The following is a 21,454-nucleotide window of genomic DNA, read 5'->3' as shown; positions in this document are numbered from 1 at the left end:
TGTTTCTATCTGTACAGGTGCTGCCATACCTGCTGACTTTCTCCAGCATTTTCTGTTTGTTTTAGATTCCCAGCATCTGCAATATTTTACTTTTACTTGTTTAGTGACTATTTTCTTCTATTTATATCTTTTATCTGTTTGTTCTTTCTCCACAGACACCAGAGTTCTTTCAGTTTTGGTCAGGTGCTGTAACTTCGGGGGAAGCAAGCTCCTCACAAGAGTAGGTACAGTTCCAGAGAGCAGAGAGTATTGGGAGGGGTCACAGTCACAAGGACACTTGACAACTGGAGTTTCACATTATTTTATAAATTCCAGTTCAAAGCCTGAAAGTTCACCTAAACCCTTACACTGGATATAAAATGAAATTCATTCACTGCATCAGGCCCTTTTTTGAATGTAGGATTCTCCCCCAGTCTACTTTTTGATGGGACTGCTCTGTATTGATTATCTCATGCCTTAGTCTTTCTGCCTCATTTGAACGTACGGACTTTCACAGGGGTATATTGCAGTTTCGACATGTAACCTGATACCTTTCCCTATGGTGTTCTGCAACAAGCTTGGGCAGACTATTCGAAAGTGAAGTATTTAGAAACATAAAAAATAGGAGTAGGCCATTTGGCCCTTCAAGCCTGCTCCACCATTCAATATGATCATGGTTAATCATCCAACTCAGTACTCTGTTCCCACTTTCACCCCATTCCCTTTGATCCTTTTAGCCCTAAGAACTAAATCTATCTCCTATTTGAAAATAGTCAATGTTTTGTCTTCAACCACTTACTGTGACAGAGAATTCCACAGGCTCACTGCCCTCTGGGTGAAGAAATTTCTCCTTATCTCAGTCCTAAATGCCCTATCCTTAGGATCTGACCCCTGGTTTTGGACTCCTTGGTCATTGGGAACATTTACCCTGTTTAGAATGTTATAGGTTTCTGTGAGATCTTCCTTCCTCCCTCGCCTCTCCCCACCCACACCCCCAAATCTTCTGAACTGCAATGAATATGATCCTGAACAATCCAATCTCTCTTCATATGTCAGTACTGCCATACCAGGAATCAGTCTGGTAAATCCTGGTTACATTCCTTCCATGGCCAGAACATCCTTTCTCAGATAATGTGACCAAAACTTCATTCTATAGTCCAGGTGTGGTCTAAGAAAGACCCTGTACAATTGCAGGAAGACATCCCTGCTCCTATGCTCTAATCCGTTTGCTATGAAGGCTATCATTAGCTTTTGCCACCTTCATCACCTGCTGCATTTGCATTCTTACTTTCAACAACTGGTGTAGGAGAATACCAAGGTCTTGTTGCATGTACTACTTTCTTAATCTGTAGCCATTCAGATAATCTGCCTTTCTGGTTTAGCTACCAAAGTGGATGGCCTAATATTTATTCACATTGTAGTTCACTTGCCATGCATTTGCCCACTCACTCAACTTGTGTAAATCACACTGAAACATCTGTGCATCCTCCTCACAGCTCACCTTGCCACCCAACTTGGTGTCCTCTGCACACTTGGGGATATTACATTTAGTTCCCTCATCTAAATCATTAATATATATTGTGAATAGCTGCGGTCCAAGCATTGATCCCTGTGGTACACCACAGGTCACAGCCTGCCATTTGGAAAATGATCCATTTATTCTTACCATTTGTTTCCTATTTGCATTCCCAAGTCCCCACTGATATTTATGCATGTATTTTCTAGCAGGAGTTACTGACTAATGATCAGAAACAGGGATCCATCCTGATTCATCTGTATCCCTAAGCCAGAGACACTGAGGTCAAAAAGGAGCAGTACAAATTCTGTACTAACTGATGTCAGCCCAGACCAAAGACAGATCTTGTATGGCTCAACTCTCATCAGGTTATTTGTAGTGAATTGTACACCATCTGCAGATTGCACAGTACCATAGAAGTGGTTACACTGCAGATGGAGGCCATTCAGCCTATCAACTGTATACCAGCTCTCTACAAGAGTAACTCAGCTAGTTGCACTGCTCTGTCCTTTCTTTATACAATTGAATCCATTCTCCAGCATATTCTCCAGGCTGTGCATTCTGGATCCTAATCATTCACTAGATAAAGAAAGATTTTCCTCAATGTCACTATTGATCCTTTTGCCAGTCACCTTAAATCAGTATCATGTGGTCCTTGACCCTTCCACCAATGGGCACTGTTTGTCCCTAGCGACTCTGCCGAGACACCTTTTATAATTTTGAGTAACTCTGTCAAAATCCCTCTCAGCCTTCTCTTCAGAGAACAACTCCAGCTTCTGTCATCTGCCTGTGTATCTGGAAACCCCTCAGTCCTTAAACCATTCTTAAATATTTTGTGCCCCCTCTCTAAAACCTTTACATCCATCCCAAAGTACAATGATCAGAATTGGAAACAATCCAGTTGAGGCTGACTCAAGAGCTTTTTGTTTTCTCAAACCTTTGGGTTTTTGTGGCTGTGTTTATAAAGCTCAGGATCCTGTATACTTTTTTTAACTACTTTCTCAAGCTGCTTTGCCACTTTTAATGATTTTTGCATGCATATCCTATTTCTTTGTTGGTTGGATCCTCCTTATAATTGTACCATTTATTTAGTATTGCCTTACCTCACTTTTTCTCCAAAAATGCATCACTTTACACTTCTCTACATTAATCTTATCTGCTGTGCATTTGTCCATTGCACCAACCTGTCTGTCATTTCTTGATGTCTGTCACTGATCTCCTTAGTTCACAATACTTCCAAGTCTTTTGCCATGTGCTAATTTTGAAATTGTGCGCTGTAAAACTAACGCAACATCACTAGTATAAATAGGAAGAGAAGTGGTTCCAGCACCAATCCCTGGGGAACTCCTTTATAAACCTTGCTCCTGCCCATAAACAATAATTCAAACCACTGTCCTCAGCTTCCTTTCATTCAGCTCACCTTGTATTCATGTTGACATTGTCCATTTTATTCCCTGGCTTTACCAATACTTACAAACCCAATAGGTGATATTTTATCAAATGGCTTTTGAAAGCTGATATATACTACATCAACTACATTTATATTAAGCGCTCCCTTCTGTAACCTTGTCAAAAAAAAACTGAAGTCAGCTAAACACAATTGGCTTTTCAAATCTGGGCTGTATTTCCTTAATTAAGCCACACTTGATAGCCAAGATGTAGTTACTGGGTTTATATTTACACCTTCCTCTTTTGAACAAGTGTGTAATATTTACAGTTTTCCAGTCCTCTGGTACCATTTCCATATCTGAGTGAGATTGAAAAATTACAGGCAGTACCTCCATAACTTACACTCCTCCTCCTTCCTTCAGGATTCTCAACTGCATCCGAACTGGTCCTGATGCTTTACCAGCTTTAAATACACCTTTTTAACCAACTCATCCTTGTCAGAGTCAGTGTTTCACGTTGGTGACCTTTCGCTGTTGTAATCTCTTAGTACCTCAGTAATGTATTCTGTATCCATGCACTTGCCCTTTTTGGTGCGCCTTTCTGCCCCTTTTCCTCCTCTCCCAACCCTTTTATGTGATTCTAGAAGAGTTTGATTTCCATTTTACGTTGTTTTCCATCTCTTCTCATGGATATGGATGAACATATGCATTCTAATCAGGTGCAGTTCATTTGGCCTATCTATCCTACCCCACCATTTGAAAAGATCATGGCTGATCTGATAGTAGTGTGAATTCTGATCTCCTGCCAAGCCCCTTTAATCTTTTGACTATCCTAAATCTACCCACTCCACCTTAAAATTATTCAATAATCCAAGCCTCTACTGCAGTCTGGGGAATAATGTTATATACATCAATAACCCTCAAAGAAATAAAAAGCTCCTCATCTCCAACTTCCACCAGGGAAACAGCTGTCCATATCACCATGTCAAATCACCCCAGGATTTTATATGTTTGACATCCTATTCTTCTAAACTCCAGCTGCCTAACCTTTTCTCTTAAGGTAGCCTCCTCATCCCAGATTCTGTTGAATATACCTTTTTTTGAACTGCTTCTACTGCTATTATATCGCCTTTCTCAAGTTAGACAAAATGGTACACTGTACTCCAGATGTAGTCTCCCCATCACCTTATTAATTGTAGCAAACCCTGTTTAGTTTTGCATTTCATTCTCCTCTCAATAAATTCCATTATCTGCACTTGCCATACCAGCATTCTAGCTTTTTATGTATGAACTCCTCCAGATTCCCCTTTACTGCTGAGTTTTGTTATTTTCTCTATTTAAGTAACATTCTGGTCTTCTATTCTTCTTGCCAAAGTGTTTATATTTTCCCACTTGATATTCCACCTTCCATTTTCCCCCCACATATTTAAGCTATTTATCTAAATTGCATAGTTAAACTCTGTCTTCCAAATAATTTAATTTCCTTAATTTTATGTCATCTGTAAATTTAACAACCACACATTTGGTTCCTTTAACCAAGTGATGTATGTAAATTGTAAATAATTGCGGTATTGATCCCTATGGCACTCCATGTTTGAATTTTTAATGTTCTGTCTTGGCCTATTTATTCTTTTCCCGCCTCTCCTCTGAACTTTCTCATTTTATCAACCTGCCCTTTATCACATGCTAAAATAAAGGCTAAGTACTGCAGATGCTGGAAATCTGAAATAAAAATAAAGTGCTGGAGAAACTCAGCAGATTTGGAAGTCTCTGTGGAGAGAGAAAAACAGAATTAATGTTCCAAGTCTGATATAACTCTAAAGATATGACTCAGTTCTGACGAAGTGTCTTAATGTTGATTCTGTTTTCTCTCTCCATGAATGCTCCCTCAATTTTCTCAACACGTTGTTTCATTTTATCGTGTGCTCCTTATTTTCCATTTCGTTATCCAGGGAAATTTAGCTTTGGGTGCCCTACTATTTCCCCTTATTGGAATGTACCTCAACTGCATCCAAACGATTTCCTCTAAGAAAACTCATTGATCTATTACTGTTTTGATTGTCAGTTTTTTATTCCAATTTATCATAAACAGATATGTTCTCATCCTAGCGAGCTTGATGTCTTCTAATTCAATATTTTTATGCTAGACCACTCCTTATCACTTTTTCTATAGCTAATCAAAAATACAGTGATCATTTTTCATACTGACACTTGTCTTACCTCTTTCCCAAGAACCAGAGCAATTGCTCGCCTCCCCGTCAATGGGCCAGAAATCTACTGTTCAAGAATATTCTCCTTAACATACTTCTGAAAGTCTTCCTCTGGCCTTTGCACTGTAACATTTTTTTTATATAAACAGCCCTTGAATTTTCCTGGAAGTTTACTTGGCTGTTTCTTTCCCAGTATTTGCTGGCCCATAGCTTACGCCCAATAGAATAAGGATACTTCTTGTTTGGTTAGTTATGGTACAATAGATTCTACCCTTGACCCTGCAGGATATCTTCTCCAGCAACATAATAGGTTAGTTAAAGAAACATGAGGATTGGCAGTGTTGATTTTCCCATATGTTTTCTGAACATCATGTGTCTAAGAATACTTAGAACCCAAGTCTTTTTAAACCAAGTCTCCATTGTTGTTATGCCAACTTATTCCCTTACAGCTATTTGTTCCTTGTCAATCTTGAATTCTACACTTTGTGTTTATGTACATGCTCTGTAAACTTAATTCAAACCTTATTGTATTCCATTTTATTCTGAGCCCACCTAATACCTTACTCTTTCTTCCTATAGTGCTATCTGTCTCTCCTAATCCTTTGTGCACCTTCTTCAAGTAAATAAAGCACACAAATTGTATACCAAATGGCTGAAGCTTAAAGCACTGACTCGCCATGGGATGTACATGAACTTGTTTTGCTTTCCATTTAGTTTCTGATTCATGGTATGCTATATGAGGCAACACTGACCAGAATCCTACCTCCCTTCATCGTTGCTTTGTGTCCTCTGCTGGCTGACTGACAAACAGGAAGAATATTAACTGCAGTGTTTTCAAGTTGCAACTACAAGTCACATCAAAGAAAGTCATGAATTTCATGTTTTACGATGTTATCCATGATATGAGATCTACGTAGGATGGGTATGACTGACTCTTGTTTCCACAGCACGCAGTGCTGGGTTCAGGGACGTTGTTGTTGTCATTGTTTCTGAGTTAAACTGTATCCTTATTTTGCAGTGTGAAACCTTTCATCCAACAACCGTTTGCTGTTCAACCAAGTGTAAACCATGCTCCACTCTTGGGTAAGAAAGGTTACCTTGGTGTTATACGGTCTTGATTTGGTGCTGCCATTGTGTGATTTTTCTTGCTGTGTAGTATTGGGTTAATGTTGCTGTTGCACATTGATCCTATTATGGAGTAACATTTCCTCAATATTTGGCTGATTGCCTAAAGCAAATTGTCAGATCTCTACTACAATTGACTCAGATCAGCTGACTCAATGCATCATTTTAATTGCTTTCAATCTGAGAGAAGTTCACAGTAATGTAGGTAATTCCTGACTAATACAGGCGGACTGGTTGGTTACTAGATTGTATTGTGTTGTATAAATTGTTGAAAGAATGAAACATGCTGGGCACTGATGCCAGATCCACAGAAGACAAAGATTAATAGATTTAAAGTTGTGCTTCTTCCATGCAGGATATGACAATACTTCAGTTGGTCTTTTGCCAGCCAGTTGCCATGCTGCCTGGCAGGGCCGCTGCATTGGAACTACAAAGATCAGGCTTGTAGAATTCTCGGCTTTCATGGAACAACAAAGGGATCAAGATACTGTAAGTGCACCTTTTGTTAGTCATCTTGTAATGTCAGGTGAAAGAAGGTTTATAATCTGGTCTATGCAAAGCCTTTTGGAAATGTTTAAAGACATTATTGTTATATTTACAACATTTGTTGCTTCACCCTGTTTGTTATTAAGGCATCTTTCTTCTCCACTAATGCTACTGATGTCATTGCCATCTCAATCCACACTAATGCATCTCCTACCGCAAATAACATGAGCTCCTGTCTCCTGGAGTAATCTTTTTATGTGGCACCTTTATTGAGTATCTTTTAGATGTCTACACCTACTTTGTTTATCAAACCTGCTCGTTACATTCATAAACAACTCTGATGAATTAGTCAACTATGATTTCCCTTTAACAAAACTATGTTGAATCTGCCTGATTTTCTATTAAAATTTTCTAAGTGTCCTGCTACTAATTCCTTCATGAATTCTAGCATTTCTTCAACAACAAATGATAGACTAACTGGCCTATAGTTTCCTTTTGTCTCCCTCCATCCTTAAACAAAGATGTTAATTTGTGGTTTTCAAATCCTCTAGGACCTTTCCAGAATCTAGGGAGTTTTAAAAGATTGCAGTTAGTGCATTCACTACCTCTGCTGTCACTTCCATTTCAAACCCTAGGACCACGGAGTTGTAATTTTCAACTATTCTTAGGATACTTTGTCTTCTACAGAAGACAATTAAATATCTGAAGAGAGATACAAAATACTTATTCAAAGTCTCTGTCATTCTCTTGTTTCCCATATTAATTTCTCAATCTCACACTCTAAGGGAACAATACACACTTTAGCTGCTCCTTTCTTGTTTATAAACTGTTTATTTATATTTTTTGCTAGTTTCTCTCCTACTCCAATTCCTCCTTCAGAATTTCAATTTTTTCCAATCTCTGGACTACCACTAATTCCCAAAGCATTGTTCAAAATTTTCTTTCAATTTAATTCTACCATTGACTTCCTTAGTCAGTCATGGATGGTGTATCCTCTGGTAGAGTTTTTCTTCTCCATTGTAATGTACTTTTGAGAATTATGAAATGTCTCCTTGAATGTCTGCCACTGCATCTCCACCATTTAACTTATTTTCCCAGTCCATTTTAGCCAACTGTTTTTTTTTAACACCCTTTGATTGCATTTATTTAAGTTTACAGATGCATTATGGTCCCACATTACTCACCGTGCTTGGGCATGTATGCAATACTTATGTCTGTGTACCTTATAGCATTGTAACCGTTCTTAATATTAGTTACAGGCTTCTGCATTTCTTTTAATCCTCTGTCACTGTCGCCCACCTGTTGCATGAACATTCAGTCATGCAGCAGGTTGCTTGATCTTTGAACCTGTCTGCGCTGCTTTTGTATTGATACAAAAGCAAAGTTCTGCAGGTGCTAAAAATTTGAAATGAAATCAGCAAATGTTGGAAATATTCAGGAGGTCAGACAACATTTATGGAGAGAAACAAGTCATGTTTTTGAAATGTTAACTCTGTTTCTCTCTCCACAAATGCTGCCTGACCTGCTAATTCTTTCCAGTAATTTCTGTTTTTATTTTTGATTTTGGATTGGGTATTTTGGGGTATTCCAAGAGTAATATACTAGATTATGTCCTGTCTCTGAGGGATCACATATAGTCTCCCTTTTTCTGGCCTGGTCTAGAATCATTGGCTGATTAAAGCTGTTTAATGGCTGGTTGTGTCCTCATGTTTAACTGAAATTTATCATGTGGAGTATTCAAACTTGTGCATTTTCTGACCTTCCTTTTGCAGTACAATAAACATCTCTTTGTCCACATTGGTCAGTCAAGTCCTTCCTATAATGAAGCTCTACTTGAATCAGTTGACATTCGCCAAATCTATGATAAGTTTCCGGAGAAGAAAGGGGGATTGAAGGAGCTGTTTGAGAAAGGAACACCAAACACCTTCTTCCTTGTAAAATTCTGGGTCAGTATAAATGATTGAGGAGCTCAGTTTCCAGTTTTTTTTAAAAGCAGAGTCCTCTCCTTGCATGACACACACTGTGCTTTAAGTAAACACAATGTCATAAAAGCTGAACTTCACAAGAGGTGGTTATTTTACATTTGGATTGTTTTCTCAGACTTCACAGTGTGAAAGATTAGCATAGCAAGTCTCGCCTGCAACAGTGATCATACAGAACTCCAGCCAGAGGGATAAGAAACAACTGAAAAACCGCGAATCTGAACCAAAACCGAGAAGGAGAAGTGTTTAGTTTTAATTTGCAGCTGACCAAACTCTTGATGCTTCTTTTTGTAGGCTGATCTTAGCATTCATATTCAAGATGAAGCAGGTATGTTCTATGGAGTCACCAGCCAGTATGAAAGTGCTGAGAACATGACCATCACCTGTTCCTCTAAGGTCTGCTCTTTTGGAAAACAAGTTGTAGAAAAGGTCGAAGTAAGTTCACACTTTCTTAGATTTGACAATTTCTAGGTAGAAGTTCTAGTCATCATAGAATCATCATAGAATCCCTACAGTGTGGAAACAGGCCCTTTGGCCCAACAAGTCCACACTGACCCTTGGAGCATCCCACCTAGACCCATCCCCCTATAATCCACCTAATCTACACATCCCTGAACACTATGGGCAATTTAGCATGACCAGTCCACCTAACCTGCACAGCTTTGGATTGTGGGAGGAAACTGGAGCACCTGAGAAGGTGATGGCCTAGTGGTTTTATCACTGGACTCTTAGTCCAGCAACCCAGATAATGTTCTGGAGACCTGGGTTCAAATCCCACCATGGCAGATGGCGGAATTTGGACTCAATAAATATCTGGAATTAACAGTCTAATGATGACCATGAATCCATTGTTGATTGTCAGGAAAAACCCATGTGGTTTACTAATGTCCTTCAGGGAAGGAAACTGCCATCCTTACCTGGTCTAGCCTACATGTGACTCCAGACCCACAACAATGTGGTTGACTCTTAATTGCCATCTGGGCAATTAGGGATGGGCAATAAATGCTGCCTCACCAGCGACACCCTCATCCCGTGAATGAATAAAGAAAATGAAAACCGGTGGAAACCCACGCAGACACGGGAAGAATGTGCAAACTCCACACAGACAGTCGCCCGAGGGTGGAATCGAACCCAAGTCCCTGGCACTGTGAGGCAGCTAACCACTGAGCCACCGTGCCAGTGTTCTGCATTTAGTCATAAAGTCATACAGCACAAAAATGGGCACTTCGGTCCAACTCATCCATGCTGACCAGGTCTCCCTAAACTAAACTCGTCCAGTTTGCCTGTGTTTGGCCCATATCCCTCTAAACCCTTCCTATTCATAAACCCATCCAGATGGCTTTTAAATGTTGTAACTCTTTATGGGTTCTTCTACAGTTCATGCCCTTTGTCTAGTGTGAACGTTGACATGCCTCTCATCTATCTTATGGGGTAGCTTATAGGTGCATCGCAGTGAGTACGTCCAGGACCCACCATTAATGTGTCACATGTGGAGCACGGTGCAAGTCAGGACCTTGTATACCATGGCTCAATAGAAAAAATACCAAATTGGAGATACAATGGCACCTCCCAGAGGTTTCATTCTCTGTGTCATACAGATGGGAGAGAAGTTTTCCTAACATTTTACCCTGTCTGGTCTATTGTAGTTCTGTTATTTCTCTGTTTCCTTTAGACCAGGTTATCTGTTGGAGAAGTGAGAGCCAGTTGGTTTCCAGCTCTTCATTGCCCCAGTTCCTTATGAATGAATGAGTTTTTGTTTTCCTTTCACAGACAGAATATGCCCGGTTTGAAAATGGCCGCTTTCTGTACCGAATACGTCGTTCTCCAATGTGTGAATATCTGATTAACTTTATACACAAACTTAAGCAGCTCCCAGAGAAGTATATGATGAATAGTGTCCTGGAGAATTTCACCATTCTGCAGGTATGACAATTTATGTAAAGAGGGCGTTTAATTCATCCAACACTGCCACTGTCAGTCTCTCACTGTATCCATCCACACAGCTACCTACTTCTTTTTTCATAGCTTTTCTGCTATTCAAATGATTGCTCACCCTTGGCCATTGTGAATTGATTAGCTTCAATAACCATTTGAAATGATATATACCATAATTTTTAGACTCTGAGTTTTTATTTATCAGATCTAAGTATGTATGCCCATTATATGCCAGTGTATATTACCCTAGTTCTTTAAGTCTTTCATCATTCTTCAATTTGCAAATATCTGATTAACTAAACTTAAGCACCTCCCAGAGAAATATAGGATGAAGAGAGTTTTGGGGAATTTCACCATTCTGCAGGGATGGTTGTTGCTAATTATAACAAAAGTTCTTATCGTTAGTGTTTTCCCCACTGAATCTGTATCACATGTTTTCTATAATTCTAGTAACCTTTACATCACACAATGTGCAAAACTGCACACAGTATTCTCGCAAATCAACCTTCACTTTAATGCTTCCCTCTTCAACCTCTGGATTCAGACTTTTTTTAGCTTTTGCTTCTTTTTACATCTGTACAGTGTGCCATATCTCTGACTTGTTCATTGTTTCTCACTTTGTTTTACTTCATAGCCCAGTGTACTCTTATTCTGTGGTTCCTGGTGTCTCTGCCTCACTGTTCAATTTCCATTTGAATTATTACCTTAGTATTCTTCAATCTTTTCCAGGTGGTAACCAACAGAGACACACAAGAACTCCTCTTGTGTGTTGCATACGTCTTTGAAGTTTCGACTAGTGAACATGGAGCTCAGCATCACATCTATAAACTTGTGAAAGACTAGACCAAAGCCTTACATTCAAATTTGTACATAAACATCTGGGAGGAGAATCTGGATCGGTTTGAGGTGCTACCTTTTTCCCATACACCGTTCTGAGATTTCACCCACTGCAAATCCAACCTCTGTGAAGAGCTGGTTTTCTGTACAATGCAAAACAACTCTAGTGATGGGGTTTACAATTACATCAGCCACATCAAGCTTTTCTTGAAGGTTGTTCAGTGAAAATGAGAACATGTTTGGCTTTAACCAAATCGTAATCTTAATTTGATTGGATTGACAGAAGTTCCAGGAGCTTTGCATTCATGTTACACCTTTAAGGTGTATCAAGTGATTTGACATTTGCTGTTAGCAAATGATTCCTTTTATCTTTGTTGTTAATTAGAAATGATTATCACCTAGTTCAAACAAACTTTGGATAAAATTGGAACAGAGAATTCCTGAGCCTACCAGAGTGGAAGATTAAACAGTCATTGACCCTGTGTGTATGTTCTTACCGATCCATACTTGCATACTGGTATGGGAACAGTAAATAAATCATCTAAAAGTGATCTTTCCAACCTGGATCAGTGCCATCCACTACAACCAACCAGGTCTCAATTGCTTCAATGTATTCTTTAGAAAAAATGTGTTACTACTCACTGCATAATTAGGATACAGTTGTAATTATTGTAATGTTTGCAGAACATCCTCAGTAATTTGGGTATTCGGCCTAGGAAAAGTCAGGAGTAGGAGTTGGGTGGGGTTTCGGGGTGGGGGTGAGATTGGCAGTTGACTGGTGGGGATCTGTATGGGGATCTATTTTCTTTGGGAGTCTTTTCTCCTCTTACCTGTGCGTGGCTGATAGCTATAAGCATCATTGTCAGCCTAGACACGGTGATCGTTTAAACCATATTGAAGGCTTCACAAGGGGTTGCTAAACCCTTACTCCATTCACACCAGCTCTGAATCTAGAGGGATTCTGGAGGGAACAGTAAGCATTTCCCTGCTCCATGATAAGATATTAATGTTAAATTGTTTTACATGTTCCAACTAGAGAGAATCCTAGCTTTATCTGTCTTCCTCTCTCACTCACTCACTCTATTGATCCATCTTTCTTTTGCTTCAATAACCATCTCCTCCTAGTTTGTTCTTTTTTCATTCTATATTTGCTTCTTTTCTCACACGTGCCTCTCTATATTGAACTCCAGAACCTGGGTGAGGGATGAATGTGAAGGTTGTGGGAAAATAGTGTGTGGGAGACAGCAAATGAATGGGGATGGAAGGAGAAGGAATAAACCTGGTGTGCCAACTGTACACTAGTTTTGGTTAATCAGCAACTCTGTCATTTCATATTGTTCATTTGCAAAGACTGTCACCCTCATCATTTCTCAGCAATACTCCTCCTGGAAGCCGTCACTAGTCCTCCTGACAGCTCTCGGCCAATGGAGCTTACGTTGGCTCTAACTAGCTCAATCCAATTTCTTTGTCTTTTGTTAAAGAGGTAAGATTGCCTCACAACATCATAAAATTGCGGCTTTAAAAGATGCAACTTCACTTTGGCGATCATATTGGAGCCCCAGAGGGGTCTCAAGGTCACCCTCATCACGAGACATTCACTTGACCTTTTTTTCTTCATTTAATTACAGCAGTTGTGTAACATTCAAGCAGCCTTATGTGGTTCTGACAGCATTATTTAGCAGAAATCAGAATCAAAGATGTGATTTGTATTCTGTATAAAGTTGTCTGTTTTAAGGTAATGAGATGTTGGGTTGTGGTTCCTACAGCTTAGCCCACCCTCTCCCATCAATCATTGTCTGATTTTGATCAGTACCAGAGGGAACAGGCAAGGGACAAAGAGACGGGCTGTGTGTCCTAAGCTGTAATGAAGATGAGTGTATTAATAACTCTGCTATTTTCCCATGCTGATAGCCTGGAACAATAAACATTTGTAACACAGGTCAACTTTTGCAGGTTAGTAATGGCATTGAGAATGGTGAATATAACTCATTAACCTGGGGCCATTAGTTTGGTGACCTGTCCTAACTTAATGTGAACCAACATCAAAGGGGCAAAACTTCATCAATTTCTAAACTGTGTGTGTCAGTAAAGCACGTACATCAGGGATTGCTGGATAATCGATCAGAAACAGAACCTCATGGCTATTCTCCAGGCCACTGAAGCTATGAAGCTAAGAAGCTGTGGGCAGGGGAAACTGGTCAGCTCCATGTTATTAGGGAGAGAACAGTGAGTCTTCAGAACTCCTTTCCACAGAGAGCTGTGGGGGCAGAGTCCTCATGTACATTTCAGGCTGAGAGAGATTATTGATCAGTCAGGGAATTAAAGGTTACAGAGAAAGGGGAGGAAAGTGAATATGAGGCAGAGTGGCAAAGCAGGCTCAAGGGCCTGAATGCCCTACTCCTGTTCCTGTGTCTTGTGTTATTATGAACCTGAGGTGACCTTGCTTTTTACAGTTGGTACTCTAGGAATAGATTACAAACTGATCAGTTTCCACACATTCTGGCTGCTAATGAGAATCAAAGGCTGCATAGTTGTGAATATTTATAATCATTAACAAGTTTTTCACCCAGACAGACTGTGAGAGACTGCTGCCTGTCCTGCACCATAATTCATTTCCATCCACACATTGATTTTATTTAATGTTTTGCTTTACAAAGTGATTTTACACAGCAGGCAGGAGGGTGCTGCTCTTCATTTTGTGGACCTGCAGGAGGAGTCAGCGGACTGGGAGCCCAAGGAAGCGCCACAAGATGTAAGGCCATTTGTTGATGAAATTCAGCTGTCGTTTCAGAATATATGGTGATTTCTGCCTCGCAGATTCCTTCAATGCCCGTTTCTGATCATGGTTCCATGCCTCACACAGCAGGAGCTGGGGACAGATAATTCAGTCAGGGAAGAAAGCAGTCATAGGAAACCAGATGAACAGTGATATCATACCATGCCTAACACAGCCACTTACAATGTCTTTTTTATTTCCACATAGCAAAATCCCTGCAATATTAATCATTTAAAACACCAAGAATCTTGCTGCTGTTCAAGCAGGGCCATTGGGGTCTTCACACTCACTCTGAACAGCCATATAAGACTTCATATTGGTTTCATCTGCCAGTTGTAGCCAAGGCATTGGTGCTGCTAGATATGGAAGGGAAATATCAGCCAGGGTTCCTCCAGAGCAACTCCTCTCTCCAGCAAGAAAAAATATTTGCTATACTCCTTTGGCATTCAATAGCATTATCAATCACTGACTTCTCACTGTCACTGTTACTATAGACCAGAAATTTATCATAGAATCCCTACAGTCTGGGAGCAGGTCATTCTGCCCATCAAGTCCACAATGACTCTCTGAATAGCATCACACATAGACAGGGCAATGCTTCTCGAATATTGTGTGCATATTATTTAAGGAAAGATGCAAATGTATTGTAGGCAGTTCAGGGGAGATTTAAGAGATTTGATTCTGGGAATGAGTGTCCTGTGAGGAAAGTTTGGACAGATGGGCTTGTTTCTACTAGAGTTTAGAAAATCATCCAGATGATGCGAGTGAAGAGGCAAAAAGAGAAGAATGCCCAGGAAAGAAAGTTACTCCATCCACAAAGTGATGAAGCAGGTTCACCCCAACACCAGCATCTCCTCCAAGGCCATGACCATCATGAACTCGTCTGTCAACGATAGTTTTCAAGTGTATTGCAGGGGAGACTTTCTGTCTGGCCCATTACAATTGCAGCACCATCAGCTCCATGAGATCCAGACCACCACTGCTGCCTGGGGAGTTGGCCAAGCATGGCATGTCGAAGGGCACAAAGCTGGTGACCAAGTACACCAGCTCCAAATGAAGAACTACATTGTATCTCTTTCAGTACAATGAGGAGTGACTTGATTAAAGTGTTTAAGATCCTGAATGGTCTTGACCAGTGGATGCTCAGGATCTGGACAGTGAATTTCCAAATCATTAAGAACTTTGAATGTCAAAAACCTATTTATAATGAAAGCTACCTTTAAATATCTAAACTGAGTACATACAAACAAATTAAAAAGGAAGACCCCAAACTTCTCTACTGGTCTGGACAGAGTTAACTGATCCAACAGTGCAGCAGGAAGGATCATGCACCTGATCTCCGTGCCCTTAATGCTGAATGTGTTGCTGACAATCACAGGCTCACTGACAAGAAATGTCTTTGTGGATGATGATATATTTGTGGATCCAATAGGAAAGTCTATCAGGATTCTGTGCCTTCAGACAGGAAGGATGGGATCTCACTCCCTGAATAGGGAAAATGATGATAGTGGCACATATGTACATTTTCAATGCTTTTCATTTCTAAACCAAACTCTGATTTTAAATTATGGCAAACAGCTTGATTTTTCCATCCTCCGCATACATCAGTTTTTCACCCCAGGACCTGGGGATCCAAGAATGCCGAGAGTCCAGTTGCCAACTCGGGTGTGTTTTTAAAAAAAAGATTCTAGTTAATTAATTCCAGTACTGAACTTGCTTCTTAATTGCCTTCAATTAATCATGTTCTGAAAAAAACGTTAAAATTAATAAACAGATACTCACGTGTGAATTGTGAAAATGAGCACAGTAATATTGTGTCATCACTGAAGGCAATTGGGCCTCTAGAAAAAAGGAATGAGATGCTCAGATCTTGCAGGAATCAAGTCATTACAGAATGTGTCTGTGTGGCTGTAGTGATTGCTACTAGCCAAAAGACAGTGATATAAATGGTATCGGTGATGCCGGAGAAACTTAACAGTCATATCAAGTGGCAACTAATATTTGCAGTACGGAAATGGCAGGCAACGAACATCAGGAATAGGAGAGAATTTCCCCATCTCCCTTTATGTACAATGGTATTACTCACTGTGTAGCACACTGAAAATTAAGCCCCACTATTCTTAGAGTCATCACAAAAGTTAAACATTTGATCAAAGTACGCTAAGTCCTCAACTTACCTACGTGATGGACTCAGTTTAGCAGAAAACATGGACGGTTTTTTTTGTTTTACTTTGGAAGGACTAATATTTACTAAAATAAAATTATCACAGATAAACAACGATGGTCCACAAATTATAAACTCTGTCTTATTGATTAAAAGCAACAGCTTAATCAAACTGGAGCGAGAACAACAACAACTGGCTTGCTCCAGGCATTTTACTGAAGAGAGAGAGACACCAGCTCCCCTTCTAGCGATCTAAATGCTTCTTATGCTATCATTCACTCCCACAAGCTGTTTAGCTGCCCAGGGACCAAAGGTGTCATCAAATTGATGACCTTTGACCTTTGGCATCCTCAACTGGTCACAATTCCACAAACCAACAAGCGACCAGTTGCCGGCTGAAACTTGCCTCGTGTGCGCACACCAGTGTCGTGCTGCCTCCTCCCCATATCTGAACAACAACGGGGTGAATACGACCTACAATAAGTCTCAGCAACATGCTTTTTTTAAAAAAGTACAGCGTTTTCTTCCTTAGTTCTTTTCCCAATTCAGTCGCCAGTCGAAAAAATAAAGTAAAATAAAAAGATGCCGAATGCTGGAGAAACTCAGAATTCTGGCAGCATCTGTGGAGGGAGAAACAGAAATAACCTTTTAAGTCTGATATGATTTTTTTCAGAAATTCTTCTAAGAGACAGATATTGCCATACCTGCTGCGTTTCCTCCGCACTTTATTTTTATTTCAAGCAGCTGCTACAGGGATTCTTGCTGGAGGGGAGAGGCTCATAAGAAGTCTGATTGCTTTCCTAAAGGTTGACTAAGGGAGTTATTTTTGCTCCAATAGAAATGGTTTGTACAATAATTGGAAATGCTCAGCAAGTTAGGTGGCAGAAGGAGATCAGTGACTCTTTATCATGATGCAGACCTTTGATTATGAAGCCTTGACTCGGTCTCTCTCGCTCTCACGGTCTCTCTCCACAGTACTTCCCTGGTCTGCTCCGTTTTTCCAGCTTTTCGGTTTATATTGCGGATTTCCATTATCTGTAGCAATTTACCCTCGTATTATATGCAGCATGCTGGGTTGGTTTCAGTATAAAACGAGAATATTTATCATTCAATACAAAATGCAATTTACCTGCTAACCAAGTGAAAGTGTTTTGAATGTTGCTGTCTTGATATTGGATAGGGCAAGGTTCATAGAAGGGGAGCTGGCTGCACAATATGAACAACGGGAGTATCATACTGAAACCTGGGCTTTTGGTAGGTTTTGTAAATAGAGGCAAAGTATACAGAGTGAGAAAGGTAAGACGTCTTGTACTTATAATTTGATTCCCTTGTGACTATGATTCTTAATTCTGAGCACCTGAAAGATGTGAGAGGGTGGGAGACGGGAACGAACAGGAAAAGCACCAGGGTCCATGGTTTCTTGCCCTGCCACTGGTTCACTTTGCAGTACCACATTTCCTCCTACATTGAGTCATTACACATTGCCCACATCTCCTACACTAGTACAGTGCTTTTACTGCTTCTAATACACTCGCTGCGTAAAAGCCACTGCTTCTACGCTGGTACACTGCACATTCAGCGCAGATCCTAGCCTGGTTTATCGCTCTCTTCACTACACACTCACCAATGAATCCTCCTGTAATTCCAAAGAGTGGAAGTTCAGAGGACTACCCACTATTGCAGGTAAGTGTAATCAAGTTAAAGTTTGTTGCCAACAATAGTTCTTTTTTTGAGCAGTTGGGAGGTAAACCAAATGTCCTGGACAGCTATAGATTTGACCTCCCTACCTTACCTTTCACACACCAAAGCTCCGGTCAGATGGTTTCTCACCTGTGAAAACTCCAAACGTTGCTAGCAGGATTCCAATCAGGCACAATTGATTAAACTGCATCGCTGTTGCACCTGAAAGTATAAACAGAAAACTACAGTCTAACAAATGAGATAGAATTCTTAAATAAATATGGATACATCTTTATAAAAGCAACCTTCTCCAAATAACCCTAAGAAAAGGGTATTAACAGCATCTGGTACCCAAACTAATTTCACCCGTAGTATTGACAGTAGGCCTTACCCCAGAGAGGTGTTTAAATTTTGCACGTTCAATATTTACAGTTAGTTTCTCGCACCAGCCGTCTCAACTGATACTTCTCCTGATCCCATCACCACTGGTACACTTCAGTACTCGCGGCCCACGCATCTTTGGTGTCAGCAGCAGGTAGCCCAGCATGTACGTGCCAGCCATCCACCCTAATCCCATTTCCCATGTCGTAATCTATTATCTTGTACGTTACACACTTATATCGCACATTGAAGTACCTTTTTCTTTCTCCTGAGAATCTATCCATATTGACATTACTCCCACTGCACCTTAATCGCATCCGTATCTGTCTGTACTCCGGAACTGACAGAACGTTCTCAATCACAAGATATTTTACCCAGTTTGATTTGGTGAAGATTAGTCCAGCTGCAATTTCTGTACAACGTGACGAGAATAAGATTCGGGTGGACTAAGGTGTATTCATTCAAACCACGCTCTTCCTTCAATACGGCCGGGCGTGTTTATCTCAGTCTCTCGCTCTGTTTTTTCCGGCCCTTCCCATTCACTCGCATAACCCAGCAGGAGCAGTTCCAATATCTATCTTAAATTTACTTTTCACTATTATTAAATCATTTTCCCCTAATGTAACATTTTTATTTAGTCTGCCTTATTCTGCAGTTACATTTCAGTTCAATCCTGTAGACAATAACATTTAGTAACTGATAGAGCTCGATCCCCTTTTAAACTTTCTCAGTAGGTTCTAGAATTTGTTTTTCTAACTATCAGCTCGAGTCCTATTCAATTTGGGATCATTTCTGTTGTTCACACCTACATCCTCTCCCTGTATCTTTTTACAACATGTTGTATTAATTGAATTTCACGCTAAAGTAAACCCCGTACACAGTTCAACTCACACTGAACTTCTGAAGGTACTGAACGAGTTTTCTGAAATTAAACAGAAAGAACTAACTGTGTCCCCAACATTCTCAACCTGAATAATTCAACCCCATCCATCATTGGACATTCACGTCGCACAGTTTTTCCAAAATGTTTTAACAAATTGCAGGAACGCTACGCATATTCAACTTCCTTACTGTTCTCCACATTTCAAAGCAAACAGTGAGATTTCCAAAGTATTGTTTTACAGCAGCGTCGTTAGACTCCGACACAAAGAGAATCCATCAGAGTTCCTGCATTTAATCTGCAAGCAATCTATTCTGCCAGAGAGTAGTGTGGGATCATCGCGGAAATGATTGCGATCAGCAATGGAGCCCCATAATCAAATAGATCCCAACCCAACTCACATCTCCTGAAGGGATCAGCGCCTTTGGGACCCCTACTCTGGAATAAATCCAAAACTATCATCCGAGGAGCGAACCATCGCAAATAGCTCCTACCTTTCTGTCTTGGAGCGAGCTGATCTGTTTCTGTGCTACAAATTCTGATCACTTTCCGTGGTCGCACTTACAGTTTTGTTGCACTATTTACTTGGCAAAGAAAGGAGTTTGAGATATGGGTGGAGCCGTAGAGGCAGACCTTCAACAGCTGACAAATATCAAACTGCAAATGATGGCCATGTAACCCTTCACTAGCCCTCGGAGTTGGCTCCTGCCAAATAACTCCTTTTTACCTCGAGTTGTCATCGCTTCTCTCTCGATACTTTCTTCTAACCAACCTGTTAGAAATGTTTTGGCACATCCCTGGAGCAGGTGGCACTTGAACCTGGCTTTTCTAGCTCAGAGGCTGGGACACTACCTGCTGCATCACATACCCCAAAGCATTTCTCTGTCAAATTAAAGAACTGATATTTTCTTCAACTGCCATGAGCCTTGACTGAAAACAGGCAGTGGATGTGGGGCAATTTAGAGCAGATCTGAGCCCACAATAGCATCAGCAGATTGAGCAGACTAAACACTTACATTCTGTTAACACTAAGTTGGAATAACAATCACCTGTGAATGAAAATATTAATATCTTGGATGATGAAGGTCAATGGATAATCACCAAGTTTGTGGTTGACACTATAGCAGGTGGGAAGGCAAGTAGTGAGAATGACAAAGGGCTGTAGAGAGGACAAAAACTTAGCAGTTGGAATGTAATGTGGAAAATGTGAGGTTGTGCACTTTGGCAGAAGGAATAGAGGATTATTAGTTCAATGGTGAAAGACTGCAGGACATTATAGAATGTGATTTGGGGAGGCCTTGCCCATGAATCATCCAAGTTAGAAGGAAAGAGTGAAGGAAATGGAATGTTGCTCTTTAAAGAGAATGAAATATAAAAATGGAGAGACCTTGTTAAAACTATACCAGGACTGTCAGCCCACAGCTGCAATTCTGCAAATAATTTTGTCTCCTTGTCAAAGGAAAGAAAAATTGGCATTAATGGCAGTCCAGAGAAGGTTTACTAAGTTGATCCTGGGCTTGGAGGGATTTTCTTATGTGGAGACATTGAGTGGATTGGACTTGTACCCAGTGGAGTTTAGAAGAATAAGAAGACTTGATTGAAACATAAAAGATTCTTAGTGGGGTTGACAGGTAGATGCAAAGGTTGAGAGAAAGTAGGACCACAGCATATAATTTCAGAGAGTGGGGATAGACAAGATTTTCATTCGTAATAGAAGCAAGGGTTATGGGAGAAAGGCCAGAAAGTGGGGAATTCAGATCAGCCACGATCTCACCGAATGGTGGGGCAGACTCAATTGGCTGGAAGGAGCAGAACCAGACCAATGTCTAAGGATCTTATTTAATGGTTTCTTGGCCAAGATTCCTGGAGTATTTAATGAAATTGTCACTGAGGAGGAATTCCTTTATTGAGTACACAGCTTTCATTCCAGCAAAAACAGTGAACAGTTTCAGCATCAAGGACAATCTTCAACCTTCTGTCAATTCCTCAGAGAACGAGATCCCCCGCAGTCTTGACAGTGCAGTCTGTCTCTCACACTAGGATCTGGATGGGAGGAGCTTATTCATGTTCACGTGTTATTTTTTGCAAGAACAGCTCAGTTAATGTTACTCATCT

At 40.4% G+C, this 21,454-nt stretch overlaps 2 protein-coding genes across 9 annotated transcripts in view; one reads left to right on the top strand and one right to left on the bottom strand.

Annotated features, from left to right (window-relative positions):
• LOC109933254 (transcriptional enhancer factor TEF-1-like) overlaps nucleotides 1-11,580 on the top strand; it is a 94,102-nt gene extending 82,522 nt beyond the window's left edge. For all 6 annotated transcript variants that reach the window (XM_048617503.1, XM_048617498.1, XM_048617500.1 and 3 more), the window contains 7 exons: nucleotides 156-220; nucleotides 6,112-6,176; nucleotides 6,574-6,707; nucleotides 8,477-8,650; nucleotides 8,981-9,121; nucleotides 10,457-10,609; nucleotides 11,351-11,580. In XM_048617503.1, coding sequence (XP_048473460.1) covers nucleotides 156-220; nucleotides 6,112-6,176; nucleotides 6,574-6,707; nucleotides 8,477-8,650; nucleotides 8,981-9,121; nucleotides 10,457-10,609; nucleotides 11,351-11,464 — 846 coding nt within the window. In that variant the 3' untranslated portion in view covers nucleotides 11,465-11,580. The remainder of the gene's footprint in view (nucleotides 1-155; nucleotides 221-6,111; nucleotides 6,177-6,573; nucleotides 6,708-8,476; nucleotides 8,651-8,980; nucleotides 9,122-10,456; nucleotides 10,610-11,350) is intronic.
• Nucleotides 11,581-14,066: 2,486 nt separating this feature from the next.
• Nucleotides 14,067-21,454, bottom strand: part of LOC109933252 (leukocyte antigen CD37-like) — a 32,680-nt gene continuing 25,292 nt past the window's right edge. Inside the window, exons 6-9 of one of the 3 annotated variants that reach the window (XR_007265678.1) lie at nucleotides 18,229-18,300; nucleotides 16,805-17,018; nucleotides 16,017-16,075; nucleotides 14,067-14,327 (exon numbers count right to left, since the gene is read on the bottom strand). Coding sequence is in view for 1 of the 3 variants with exons in the window: in XM_048617496.1 (XP_048473453.1) it covers nucleotides 18,265-18,300 (36 nt within the window). In the remaining 2 variants the exon portion in view is untranslated. The remainder of the gene's footprint in view (nucleotides 14,328-16,016; nucleotides 16,076-16,804; nucleotides 17,019-18,228; nucleotides 18,301-21,454) is intronic. The other 2 variants (XR_007265677.1, XM_048617496.1) reach the window with 2 other exon arrangements.

The sequence above is a fragment of the Rhincodon typus genome, chromosome 37 (genome assembly GCF_021869965.1).
Source record: "Rhincodon typus isolate 14 chromosome 37, sRhiTyp1.1, whole genome shotgun sequence".
In the NCBI taxonomy this organism is placed as follows: Eukaryota; Metazoa; Chordata; class Chondrichthyes; order Orectolobiformes; family Rhincodontidae; genus Rhincodon; species Rhincodon typus.
Note: the sequence above shows the minus strand (reverse complement) of the source record. Positions and strands in the feature narration are given on the sequence as shown.